This window comes from Muntiacus reevesi, chromosome 11 (assembly GCF_963930625.1).
Source record: "Muntiacus reevesi chromosome 11, mMunRee1.1, whole genome shotgun sequence".
In the NCBI taxonomy this organism is placed as follows: domain Eukaryota; kingdom Metazoa; phylum Chordata; class Mammalia; order Artiodactyla; family Cervidae; genus Muntiacus; species Muntiacus reevesi.
In genome coordinates this window covers 33,691,141-33,705,619 of record NC_089259.1, presented here as the reverse complement: position 1 = coordinate 33,705,619, position 14,479 = coordinate 33,691,141, and the positions used below count along the sequence as shown (strand labels likewise).

General features: G+C 41.9%; 1 protein-coding gene across 3 annotated transcripts in view; it reads right to left on the bottom strand.

Moving 5' to 3' along the window:
- The window catches only part of XPO4 (exportin 4), a 92,274-nt gene that overhangs the window by 43,276 nt on the left and 34,519 nt on the right, over positions 1-14,479 (bottom strand). For all 3 annotated transcript variants that reach the window (XM_065902386.1, XM_065902388.1, XM_065902387.1), the window contains 3 exons: positions 13,282-13,398; positions 12,431-12,583; positions 1,156-1,269 (listed from right to left, as the gene is read on the bottom strand). In XM_065902386.1, coding sequence (XP_065758458.1) covers positions 1,156-1,269; positions 12,431-12,583; positions 13,282-13,398 — 384 coding nt within the window. The remainder of the gene's footprint in view (positions 1-1,155; positions 1,270-12,430; positions 12,584-13,281; positions 13,399-14,479) is intronic.

The following is a 14,479-nucleotide window of genomic DNA, read 5'->3' as shown; positions in this document are numbered from 1 at the left end:
CTATAATTAATGGTTGGGATTTAGCAAAATAGCTTATCACTGGTCTTTATTTGCACTTTTGTCCCAGTTGCTATAACTAATGTGGATATTTGCACTGTATTTGCAGACCAGCATCCAACACACACACACTCTCCCACACTCTATCACACACACACACACACACACACACACACACACACACACACACACACACACACACACACACACACACACACACACACACACACACACACACACACACACACACACATGTATTTTCCCCAGCTTCTGCCTATTACACCGGGGACTCTCTTGGGCAAAAATGGGAACACGTTCCTAACTTCTTCATTATTTAGCAAACAATAAGCAGGACTACTTAAAGCAGGGGTACAGCCGAAGTGAACTACTACTCAAGAACACTGACTTAGCCCATGGCTGGCAACAAAGTGCACTGCTCCAGGGAGCTCTTCTCAAGTGGCCCACGGTCCCCAGGACTTCCTCGATTCTGCCAGGTCATAAGGTCAACACTCCTCTCAGCGCTGTGAGGGCAGTGCCTGCCTTCTCCACTCCCACTGCCCAACCCCCGCCTCCAACACACACACGCTCTGAGTGTCGGTAATGTGATGGCAAAGCTGCAACCAACTGGACAAGGAGCAGAGGTGAGGGCTGGGCTAGGATGCCAGACATCAGCGCCATCTGCAAAAACGTCAACTATGCCACTCTTCTCACTAAAGGTTTAATTTGTTTTTAAAAATGTAACTATTTGCTCACTGAAATGTTATTTATGTTACAATGTAGTGGTCTGATATTGCTATTTTTAGGTGAATTAATAACTTATATTTTAAAGTTCTTAGTTTGAATTTTTAATATGGGAAATATAAATACTATTAGCTATAACCTACATAAACAAAAGCTCTTTGGGGTTCTCGATAATTTTTAAGAGTGTAAAGAGGTCCCAAGAGCAAACACCTTGAGCCCTATGACATTAAACTGATCCTAATTATATAACATTTTTATAAACCAGCAAAAACATATCATCTTTGTTTAAGCAGTATACTGATTAGAAGAGAAGGCTTCAAAGGAGAAAAGCCATCTGTCTTGTTTCACTTAAGAGAAATACAGAAGCTGGCATTCCCATGGCACCCTTCTGGCAGGGGTGAGGGGGGAAGGACTTACAGTAAAGAACAGCTCCATGACCTTGCTGTTCAGAAGGGCCTCCCGCCAGGACTCCGTCGGCTTCAGGAGCACGTTCTGTGAGGACTCAAACATGGCTATATAATGTCTGCCCAGTGATCTGGGGTCAAGGTCAACCACAATAACATTCCGACTTTGTCTAAAATGTAAGCCTAAATATAACAGAGCCATCCAGAAAGAATGTAATGGAAACAGTTTAAGCCTCTTCACATATGCTACACAATTCCTGCCTGAAGCTAAGGAATAAAAGGCATTAAGTCCTGGAAAAAAAAGAATGCTACAGGAATGCAGATAGCAGTTCCATTATAATTATATGTCACGCTGCAGGGATAGGCGATCTGAGTGGTGGCAACAGAAGGAAACCAATGCAAAACAGATGCCAAAACACAGGCAAAGAAAAAAGAAAAATCAACTTCTGCATTTTTATCCCATCACTTCCCTCCAGGATTTTATAGCAGCTAAAACCACTTATACAAAGTGCAAGTCTCATACAGTCTGCTTGGAAAAACAGCATTTTCCCCAAAGAAATACATTTTCTGGGAAACAAAAAAAGAGCACAGTAAGAGCAAATACACGTGGTGCTGAAGGAGAACAAGTCCCACACATCAGAGCATTTGACCTCACACAGAGAAGTTATCTGTTTACACACTCTATCTCAGGCTAAAAACCAACGTTTACAGTATTCAGGCATTCACTGTTGGCTGCTTCACACAGAACCCTGTCCGCGCCAGAGAGTCACCACGACACACCTGCAGGTGTCTGTGAGCAGAACTCACTTGGAGACACGGACAAAGTCACTGAGGGTGTGAGAAAGGAGAAGGCTGTGTGGGCACAGAGACAGAGCTGCACCCCGTCTGCACGAGCTAAGTGTCCACAGACGTATGTCAATTAGGCCACATGCTCATCGCCCAGTGAGAAACTTCAACAGGTTATCCAAAAGTACAGGTTGCAAAAATCAGACATAAGTTCAAATGCTGTATTTCCATTAAAGCCCAAATCATTAACGGAGAACATTACAGGCAATGCTCTGGAAATGTTTTAGAAGATTTTTGCTTATAAGTATCTAATCTCACTCTGTATCTTAACAGCAAGGAGGGGCACTGAGAGTTCCTTCAGAAAAGAAGCCATTGCTTGCTTCTGAAAAGTCACCCCAGAAATGGCCTGCCTTCACGTGACTGCTGAAAAGTGAAACTCAAACCAGGTTCCGTCCAGCTCACTTTCCCCTTCCTCTGTCTGCCCCCTCGTGGAGTCAGGAGCAATGGGGACTCTGTGCATGGTGGGGAAGGCACCACCTCCTCCATGACCTCATCCTCTCACAGAGCTCCCATTTGGGGTACGGCTCCACCAGAAGGGAACACAATGACTGAGCACTAGGTCTCCCCACGAGCTGTCTACAAACGGGGTTTGATCGCCCTTTAGAGAAACACACTGACATGTCTGTGGTGAACTTATCTGATGTCTAGGACGTGCCTCACAATAATCTGGGGCTGGAAGAGCACACATGAAATAAAGCTTACAGCTGTTGAAGCTGCGTGTTCTATTTCTGTGCATCTTTGGAATTTTCCACAATAAAAGGTTGGGGCATAAAACAAGGAGGCTCGAACACATGAAATAAAGCACCTGCATAAGGCAATAAAGTTTTTGTACTTTACTAAAAATACTTCACTTACTCTTTTCCAAGTTAATTTCCTTAATTTGCAATGTCCCATTTTTGCCAACTAAAGGCAATTTGGGGGTATTTAACTTGTTCAATAATGAAAAATATTTATTAAATACTTACACTGAGTACAATGTTGAGCAAAGATGCACAAAAAAATTACAACAATTTCGTTTTATTTTTTTAAGGAGTCACAACCTGACATTAAAATGGTAATAAACTGTTATCTGTTGGATATTAAAATCTAATACACAAAATATATGTGCATAATCACTACACACTTTCAATTAGGAAAATAACAGAACTTTATATGCTATATGCTAAGGTGTCAAGATTCTACCTCACATCAGGGGAGTTGTGCGACAGACTCGCTGAGCCTGATAGAATGGTCAGGTCACTTGCCCTGGGTTTTATTCACACAGCCGCCCAGGCAGCACAAACGCATGCAGCTCTCGGGTGAGGAGTAGTGGAGGCCCCTGGAAGGCCCAGCACAGAGTGGGAGCACTGGGGGCAGAAGCAAAGAGGGCGCTTACGGACTCTGATAGCCCTGGACACACGGAAAAGCTCATTTCAGCCTGCCAGTTACAAAACAGCACGGGTTTCGTCCAGGTCCTTTGGTGACTGCAAGGTGATAACGTGAAAAATAAGTGTTACAAAAGAAACAAGACCTAGACCCAGACACTTGTTCAAGTCTCCTTCCTATCTTTCAATTACGAAGAGCGTATGCTCCATAAATAGTTGTAGATATCAGTTACTCATATTAAGAGGAAATAGGTAAAAGTTTGAGAGAGGGCTTTTTTCCAGATATGAAATGGAATTACATGCAATGGCTCACCTAAACATCAGGTGCAAAATAATCCTCAAATCTTTTACTTCCAGTGTTAACTTCTCTTGATTTTAGCTGGTTTTAAACACACTGATTCCTGAACCCAGTCTCTACGGGAAAATGTCCTTAAAAAGCTGACAACCAGGCTGGTTTTAGAATCATCATTCCTTACATGTTCTCCACAGCACAAGAAGACCTCAGACTTTAATATCGGGCACCATCAGAAAATACTTTTCCCCAACAAGTATTTTAAAGTTCCAGGTAAGTTTTGTTTTCTAACTCCAAACCTGGAAAGGCTCTGTATCTCTGGCATGATTCTTGCCTTCTGCTGAGAAAGCTCACTGGTAACATGCCTGACCAAGAGGCAGGCTGACTGTTCCCCGAGGAATCGCTCTAGATCCCGCAGACTAACCTACCTTTTCTCTACTGCTCAGCTGAGCACCACCACCTAACACTAGGTGTTCACAGAAGAGTGAACATGTGCTCCAGTTTGTACAACAGGACACAATCCTATGATTCAGTTATAAACAACATCTCTACTAAAATAACGTAATTATCCTCAGACACGTTTTAACACGAACTTAAAACATAAAAACAACAAAATGAAACAAATTTTTTAAAATGCTATTCTAACAAGAAACACACATTCTTAGCACACTGTCCTGTGAAACGGCTGCAGTTGCTGCCTGTGAAAGGAGAGAATAGGGACCCCTGTGCTGCCTAAAATACTGCTATTAAGAATGTGTACCCACACCACAGTTCAACTAAAAAGCCAGTTACAACCGTATCACAGCGTGAACACACCAGTCACCCGTAGATCTGGACCGTAACTGCAGACTCAAAATAACATAGAGAATTAAGGTAATTCAACTTTTGATTTGGCATTACCAGTTACTTACGTCTGTATCTATGTATAAGTGACCCCGAAATACACGTCTCCAAGATAATTCTTAATGTAGAATACTTTAAAAACAAAAGGAGAAGACCATCATTAAGGTTCAGAAATCTAGCACTTTTCCTCTTAAGAAAGTAATTTTAAATGATTTAAAATTTAAATGAAGCAGTATTTCCCCTTCTTTTCCAGTTTTGTGCCTTTTTTCTTCCTCTTCTGTGACCATCATACCACTTCTTTCCATGATTCCAAAATCTTTAACTTTTTCAAGTTCTTGTTTAATAATTTGTGATTCTCTTCAAACCTAGTCTATGATATACAAATGGTAATCACACTTCTCTTTTCCTGATAGACAAAAGTAACTTTTCCCAAAAAACTATTACACTAAGCAAGAGTCTCTAACAGTTTTAGCAAAACAACAGGTTCCTTAAATAGTAAAAAGTTGCAAAAGTCTCAGTTTACAGCACTACTTTAACAGCTGTGTCATAATATCAATATTATATTGCTTTATCTTTTTATTTAAATACATTATCAATAAAGAGAAGTGTGATAATGAACTGATCATTTACTAAATGATCGTTTATTATATACCAGTCAGATTTTAGGAGACATATAAGTCAATCTGGTGATTAAAAACATTAAATAGCAATCGTTTACCAAAATTCAAATCAGATTTTAAACCAAGAATTTTCTGGGGCTATGGCTTTACATATTTTTTTAAATAAATACTAAACTCAAGTAATTAATATTTTGTATCAGAACCATTCATTTGTGATCAAATAAAATTCAACCCACATGACAGACACAGGGAGCTGCTTTCAGCTTTTAATAATCCCACATTAAAAAAAAAAAATGTCATCATCTGTCATCATGTCAATGTCACTTCACCTTCCCGTGTTTTCACCAACTTTGCAAACAGGAGCTACAGTACAAGGAATCCCGTGTCCCTGGACACACTATAAGCCCCTCTCCGAGCAAGGCTGCAATGCTGAAGTGGAAACCCTGTGTCTTCCAAGCTCTGCGCTCTCAGTCCCCTGGAAATTGGTCACAGCTGGAGGCTAACTGCACACACGGCGTAGAATTAACTCTCCGACTCCTGGCCTTCCTCCGGCGGAGAGTTTACAGAGCTCTAGAGCTCTCCTTGGGTGAAGCTCACCCGTCCAAGCAACCAGAGGCACCAGCACCTGGCTGGCCCCGGGACCGCCGGCCAGAGCCTCACACACCGAGAAGCAGGGGCACAGAAGTGTCAGCAGATAAACCAGCCACGTCTTCTGTCTCAACCACACAGCGTGACCCTAACTAAGTACAGGCTCTTAACACAAAGGGAAGGTCACCCTGGAAACACACATGCAAATGAGGTCCTGTTCATCTGCGGACCCCTTGACCCCTTCCGCACAGAATCACCACGCAGTGGGGACCAACAGCAAAGCAACGACTCCACAGCTCACACCACAGCGACAAGTTACCCTCCGACAAACGTGGAAAGGCTAGACTCTTGGCAGCCTGGCCGTGCAAGCACCTCACAGCCCAGGGAGCCCTCGCGGCAACCTCATGCACATCTCACAGAGGGAATACCTTAACTCCCCCATCTGCCCACACTCTTTGCCCCACCTCATAGGTAAAATGAAAAATTTCAGAAGCAAGGGGAAGCCCAGTTTTTCTCCTGACATATTTAATCTCCATTGGTACTACTTTTTCTAACAACAAAAACTGCTATTTCTGGCACAGCACAGAACCACGGAGCCCAGTCTCACACAGCACTTAGTCCAAGGGACCAAAGTCCTTTGAAATAAAGGAGAACTGACCTCACCTGAAAGTCTTCCAAAGCCTTGCCTCCAAATAGCAACGTCGGCTTTACTGGAAATCCTAGAGTAGGGGAAGTTTCTGTACCCCGTTACTATCTTATGATCCAGTTAGCTTCCGCAAGGGCTTGAGCCGAAAAATTTTACCAAAACCAAATCGGATCCACAAAAATAGAATACCAATAAAAGGCAGTGTAACCAAACTAAAAAAAGAATGACTACTTATGCCAACATACCACACATACCTGCCAAGCATTCTTATTACAAAACGACATTGTCATCTCTGATGAGCGTTGCCAATACCCGAGCGTTTATGGACACTAGGTGTGCTGACTGCTAAACAGTGTCAGCAGCAGAGAGAGACACCCGAGGCCTGAGCGAAGACTGTTGAGCTGCCTGCTCAGTAAGCAGGACGCACGCACGTGTCAGGCATCTGTCACCGCACGCTGGACACTGCACGGAGCTGACCACCCAGCAGCAGGACACAGCCGCGCTTCCCTGCGCTCCCAGAAAAGCAGCAGACAGGCACTGCTCAACACACTAACGAAAGGAACGTGACACCTGAGAAGTGGGCCAGTGGGAGAAAAGCACGCACAGTGTGCACGTCAAAAGCCACAGCAAAGTAAACGTGGCATGGCCAGGGTGCGGGACAGAGGGATGGTCAGGAGGCAGAGAACTCCACGTGCAGAGGCCCAGGGCAGAAGGAGGCAGGGCTCACGGGGGCAGCGCATACTTTTCAATGGGGATGGAGGTAAGACAGAGGATCCAGGACAAGGATACTCCCTTTAGACAATAATAATCCAAAAAAACGAAAGCAGGTGAATTTCACCTCAGATCTTTAAAGACAGTGAGCCCAGAGTGGCTGTCTGTGACATCTGCCAAATTGCAGGAGCTACAGGCCTTGCACCGCCAGGCCTGGAGTGAGGACACCTCCATAAACCACTTCTGTGCATATGAAACCTACATGTAAATCCTTAAAAAAAAAACAAAAAAAGTTTGCAGAAGACATGTACACAAAAAATCCAAAAACAATTCAATAAGAATATTTTTTGAGCTAATAAGCAGGTTCAGCAACGTTATATGGTACAAGATCAATATACAAAAACTTGTATTTTTATATACCAGCAATAAACACAAAAATAATTTTAAAATCAGCTATTTGTAACTGAATTAAAAAAATTAAATACTCAGAATAAATTTAACAAAAAAAGTATAAACTTATATTCTGAGAACTATTAAAAGAGAGTTGAAAGAAAAAAAGAGACCTAAAAAGTGGAAAGACATCCCATATTCATGGATTTGAAAACTTAATATTTTGCCACTTGTTAACATGGCAACTCTCCTCAAACTGATCTACAGATTTAACATAATTCCTATCAAAATCCAAGCAGGCTTTTTTGAAGAAATTGATAAACTGACCCTAAACTCCATATGGTTACAAAAAAAGACACAGAGAAGACAAAATAATCTTGAAATACACTATTACATTTACAGTCAGGTGATTTTACACATGGAGACCAAAGCAATTCAACTGAGAAAAAAATACCTTTATAATAAACTATGCAGGAACAACAGGATATTACATGCAAAATCCCATTATACCTTATATTAATATCTCCACAAAACTTAAAATGGATAATAGACCTCATGCATGATAGACCTACACACAAGGGCCAAAACTATAAAACTCTTAGAACAAAATAAAGGATTGAATCTTTGTGATCTTTGGAACAAAGAACAGACACAACTCAACTTATTATAAATCTACAAAAATCAAGACAATATGGTTTTGGAGAAAGAACAAATAGATCAATGGCACAGAACAGAGAAACCAGAAATAGACCTACAGACACATAGTCAAATGATCTTTGATGAAGACTAATACAATGAGGCAAAAAAAGTCTTCCACAAAGGCTTAATTACTGGATATTCATATACCAAAAAAACAGACTCAAGACACAGACCATATACTTTTCAAAAAAGCCAACTCCAACTGGATCACAGACCTAAAGGTAAAAAGGGAAAACTGCAAGGGACTTCCTGGCAGTCCAGAGGTTAAGACTCCATGTTTTCCACACAGAGGACACAGGTTCAACCCTGGTCGGGGAACTACAATCTCACATGCCATGCAGCGCAGCTGAGAGAGAAAAAAAAGAATCTTACAAAACTCCTAGAAGACAATATAGGAGAAAATCTAGACGATCTTGTGTTTGGCTGAATAACAAGGCATGATCCACGTTAAGAAAGAACTGATATGCTGGACTTTACTAAAATTAAACATCTCTGATCTGTTCAACTCAATATACTGAGTTAAATGTGATCATTAGATCTTTTACAAGATATAAAACTAACCATTCAACTCCTGCTCAGTTTCCTAAACAGCAGATCTCCAAGAAATGGCCAAAATTAGAAATTATGTCAGAACTGGGATCCTTGCAACTAATTTTCTTAATCAGCACTGACAATATATTAACAACTAAGATGTTCAAGATGAATTTTAAAAAGGCAGAGGAACCAGAGATCAAACTGCCAACATCCACTCAATCATCGAAAAAGCAAGAGAGTTCCAGAAAAACATCTACTACTGCTTTATTGACTATGCTAAAGCCTTTGACTGTGTCAATCACAACAAACAATGGAAAATTCTTCAAGAGATGGGAAAACCAGACCACCTGACCTGCCTCCTGAGAAATCTGTATGCAGGTCAAGAAACAACAGCTAGAACTGGACATGGAACAACGGACTGGTTCCAAATCAGGAAAAGAGTACACTCAGGCTGTATATTGTCACCCTGTTTATTTAACTTATATGCAGAAATGCATATTAACTTATATGCAGAAATGCATGAGAAATGCTGGGCTGGATGAAGCACAAGCTGGAATCAAGATTGCCAGGAGAAATATCAATAACCTCAGATATGCAGATGACACCACATTTATGGCAGAAAGCTAAGGAGAACTAAAGAGCCTCTTGATGAAAGTGAAAGAGGAGAGTGAAAAAGTTGGCTTAAAACTCAACATGCAGAAAATTAAGATCATGGCATCCAGTCCTATCACTTCATGGCAAATAGAAGTGGAAACAATGGAAACAGTGACAGATTTTATTTTGGGGGAACTCCCAAATCACTGCAGATGGTGACTGCAGCCATGAAATTAAAAGATGCTTGCTCCTTGGAAGAAAAGCTATAACAAACCTAGACAGCATATTGAAAAGCAGAGACAGTACTCTGTCAACAAAGGTTCATCTAGTCAAAGTTATGGTTTTTGCAGTAGTCATGTATGGATGTGAGAGTTGGACTATAAAGAAAGCTGAGAGCCGAATAATTGATGCTTTTGAACTGTGGTGTTGAAGAAGACTCTTCAGAGTCCCTTGGACTGCAAAGAGATCCAACCAGTCCATCCTAAAGGAAATCAGTCCTGAATATTCATTGGAAAGACTGATGCTGAAGCTGAAGCTCTAGTACTCTGGTCACCTGATGCGAAGAACTGACTCATTTGAAAAGACCCTGATGCTGGGCAAGATTGAAGGCGGGAGGAGAAGGGGACAACAGAGGATGAGATGGTTGGATGGCATCACCTACTCAATGGACATGAGTTTTAGTAAGTTCTGAGAGTTGGTGATGGACTAACTCCCAGGGTAACCTCTGGGAGTTAGTAAGCTCAGGGATGTCTGGTGTGCTGCAGTCCATGATGTTGCAAAGAGTTGGACGCGACTGAGCGACTGAACTGAACTGAGTTTCATTCCACTGCCATAGTCTTTGTCCTACATTTGGGCTAATCCACTCAGAGGAAGAAATGCTTGACTGCAGTTCCTGAGCCAGCGGACGGCTGTACAGGAACACACAGGCAGAGAGACACCCCTTGTGCATCGTGACAAAGGATCCCGTCCCGCAAGACTGAGGCTCACTTTTCTTGACACAAGGAGAGCTTGCCTTCAGCGACACTACAGTCCTGTTTATCATTTTCAGATGACAGGTCTTCCAAAGCCCTCACTACACTTTATAAAAACATTTTGTATGTGTATATCTTTAAACAAATTCTGTTTCCAAACTCCCAGAGCACTATTTCCCTGTACAAAACAGTTGTTCTTCAGTCAACTGAATTTTCGCGTAAAACAGAGACTTTAAAGTTGGCTACAATATACACAGCATAACTTTCCTTGATTTTCCCACATATCATTAATGTTTTGATAGTTCCATATGGCATGTTACTTTTTCAATCTGTCCCAAAGTTTTTCAATATCTTTCATCCTCTCCACCAGATCTTCCTGGTGGCTCAGACAGTCAAGTGTCTGCCTATAATTCAGGTAGACCTGGGTTCAATCCCTGGGTTGGGAAGATCCCCTGGAGAAGGAAATGGCAACCCACTCCAGTATTATTGCCTGGAAAATCTCATGGACAGAGGAGCCTGGCAGGCTACAGTCCATGGAGTCTCGAAGAGTCAGACACGACTGAGCAACTTCACTTTCTTTCTTTTCCCCTCAACCCCCAACAAAAACTGGAGCAAAACTTAAGACTGCAAAACACAAACGGGAAATGTTTTTCAAAGCAAACCTAAGGTAATACATGCCCCCTAACAATCAAAAGGAATATACTGAAGATATAAAGCTGATTATTAGGAGAAAGAGGACTCGAGACTAGGATGGTAAGGATTAACCTCCCTGTGAGCTCTGCCCCGCTCACTGTGACCCCCTCTGGGCAAGAGGTCTGGGGACTCATTCCCCTTCCCAGCATCTGATAGCTCACGTTCTGTCACATAAATGGAGTAGCCCCCCCACCAAACTCCCAGTTTACAGCCCAGGGGACGAATGAGTTCCCATCTGCGAAGAGTCCCCAGTGCATCCTCATGTCTGAAATGGTTGGTTCTCTACGTCCTTCTGCTGATCGTCTGCTCTTTTCTCCTAAACAGACCCCCATCCTCCAAGAAGGGACTAACACACAGAGAACAGGTTAAATGAAACACCGTGTAACTTCCTGTACTGCAAGGAATAGATCAGATCAAGGAAAAGAGAGCACAGCACAGACAGACAGCTGATCAAGCAGACGCCTACGAGCTCAGCAAACATGTGCTAGCTCCCAAGAGTGCTGTAAATGCATCCTCTCGTTCACTCATAGTTCATGTCCCCATTCTACAGGTAGATACAGTGAGACTCAAAGGAGTAAGTAACAGGCCTGAGATCGGCTGAAACTCGAGCCTGGATCTGTGACTCAACTAGGATGCATATTACTGCTTTGTCTATCAAGTGAGCAAATGTGCTAGAAAAGAAAATCAAACTCTAAGGAACAGCAGCAACTCATTTAGAACAGTTCTAATAGCAGTTCTAACACCCAAGTATCTCTACTTAAGTAAATAATTAAAAAGCAGATACTTTGTGTCTATAATATAGTCCATTTAAACTCTGTACTACTAATGTGCTGTGCTTAGTCCTGTCTGACTCCTTTCAATCCCATGGACTGTAGCCTGCCAGGTTCCTCTGTCCATGGAACTCTCCAGGCAAGAATACTGGAGTGGGTTATCGTGCCCTCCTCCAGGGAATCTTCCCAACCCAGGAATCGAACCAGGGTCTCCTGCATTGCAGGTGGATTCTTTACCAGTTGAGCTACTGAAATTTTCATGTTTTTATATTGGGAACAATTTTTGAGGAGTAAACATATTATTACCTTATTATCTAAACTTTAACAACACTGTAATGAACAAAGATCAAGTGGAGAACTCCCAACTAGCCTTAAGGAAAGTCAGCCACAATCTGAATGGAATCACAGGTTACAGGAGAAAATGACTGGGTTTCTTCATAAAATCCCTCCCCACTAAGGCATGCAGCTATCCCTTGGTTAGCAACAGCCCAGTGATGTACCACGCTTCCATGTATTCAACCCTCTTCTACAAAGTTATAAATGAAACTTTAAATGTCCTAAGTATTCCACTGCACTGTGGTAACATAAAGTAAAATTCCATTTCTAAAAGGTTCTTCTTCTCTTTCAAAAACATGTTCCCTTGATCTACAGAGACACAGTGCCCTCAGCTACAAAAGTCATCCATGACCACGGCCACATGTCAGCCTGCAGAGGCTGGAAGGATATGGTTTGGAGGCAGGAAGTTCCAGCTGAGGACGTGGTTGGCCAGGGCGAGGTAGCGCTGGAACACGGACGACATCTGGGCGCTAAGGTGCTCCCGCTGGCTGAACTCCTGCAGCACCTGCACCGTCAGCAAGAAGATCTGGCGGAGGTCTTCCTCCTGCAGTCAATTAACCACACGTGCGCTGGTCAAACGCTTATACAAAATACATTCCCTTTTAGAACCATAAAAGCAAACAAACAGAAACCTTAAAATCTCCAATGGAAAGCATGACTTCTTTAAAAACACCTTCCATTTTTAGGTCTGCCTGGAAGTTACATCGCAGAATGCTCTCAAGTGATGCCATCTGAAGACACCACCGTCACTTACAGGCCACTCTCCAGAGAACCAGGTCTGAGGTGAGAGCCAGTGGCTTCAGCGTGAGCCTTCCGACTGAAACCAGTGTCTTCACATAACTCACTTTGGAGTCAAACAATACACACAAAACAAAGAGACCATGCCATCTGCAATAACACTGAAATACACAGCCCTTTCTGGCACACTGCCAGGCCTATTTTTAAGACCGGCAGAATCCCACCAACTGAATTAGTTCTATCTAAACACAATACAAACAAAATTAATAAGCTGAGGATCTTAACAGTAGCATTTCTGTTTTAAGACTAAAATTAAACAAATAACCTTAAATCATCAACTACGTTCACCGAAGCTATCGTTTTACTGTATTCTATGAAATCACAACACAAATTTTCACATACAGGCTATCATTCAACTAGATAAAAGAAACATTCTCACTCCACTAGAAACAAATTGAGTAAAAAGTGAATGATCTAATGATTAAAACATAAAAATCACAGTACCTGGAAAACTCTTTTGCAGTTGCCATGGAACTCCATACTCAGTCCAATGTTGCTTGTTTTACTTGAACTTGAGAATTCACTCAACAGTGCAGTGAGAATTGAACAGGCCAAAGTTTGCTGTAAGTATTCGATAACAAATGATCGTGAGTCACTGTTTTCCCATGCTTGGTTTCAATACAATATCTGTTCAACATAATGAAATGCTTTTATCTCTGGAGCACCCATCATATCTTCTGCCACGAGAAAATCACACACAACAGGGTAAAGATGAGCTCGCCGCTCCCTGTGGCCTTGGAATTGTGGATACATCAGCTCACCCCAGTTATGGGAGACTCTGAGCCTGGTACTCAGGACGCCCTCCTACTGCTCCTCAACCACAGTATAAATGGTATTTTAAGATGATTGATATTTAATGCATTATTTCTTTTGATTCACATAATCCATATCCCCATTTGACATTTGAAAGAAGTGAGAGTCAAAGGGCAAGTCATCAAGGCCAACTGAGTTTTGAACCCAGGTTTGTCTGACTCTAAGTTCTGATGACTGTAACCTGTATTTCCAAACAGAAGAAAAGTGAAACAGATTTTAGAGTCTCCAAAATATTAACCAGGTAGTACTGCTGAGTTTTTACAACTGAAAACAAAGATTTTCCTTCTCGGTAGCTGTATCAACAGGCCCAGATATCAGCTCACTGCTTTTACTCACAGTGTCAAGGTACCATGACAGGGACGATACCACTTACTCTGGCAAGTTTCCAGAGGTTACACAGAAATATGCACACTACCCACAGAAATATGCACACTACCTCTGAACAACCCAAAGATTAAAGTCAGGACGATACTATTTATGCTGCTTATACAACAGCTGAGCACAGTCCTACCCGCCCACCAACTGCAGCATCTCTGCTCAGAAATGCTTCTGATGTCCGTACCTTGACCTTACAGATACTTGTCTCGGCAATCTTAGCAAATACACATAAAATTAAATTCCTAAAGATTACCACACATTGATACTTGTTGAAGATGAAAGATGGCTACACAGGTGACCACTATACTACCCATAGTGTACTTGTACACTTTTGTAGTATTGGTATGCTTTTGCACGTGTCTAAAATTTTCCTCAAAGAAAACGCAAAAAAGAAATAAATTCCTATTGGCCTCTAAATCTTAACTGGTAAGTATGATGTATAATTAACAAT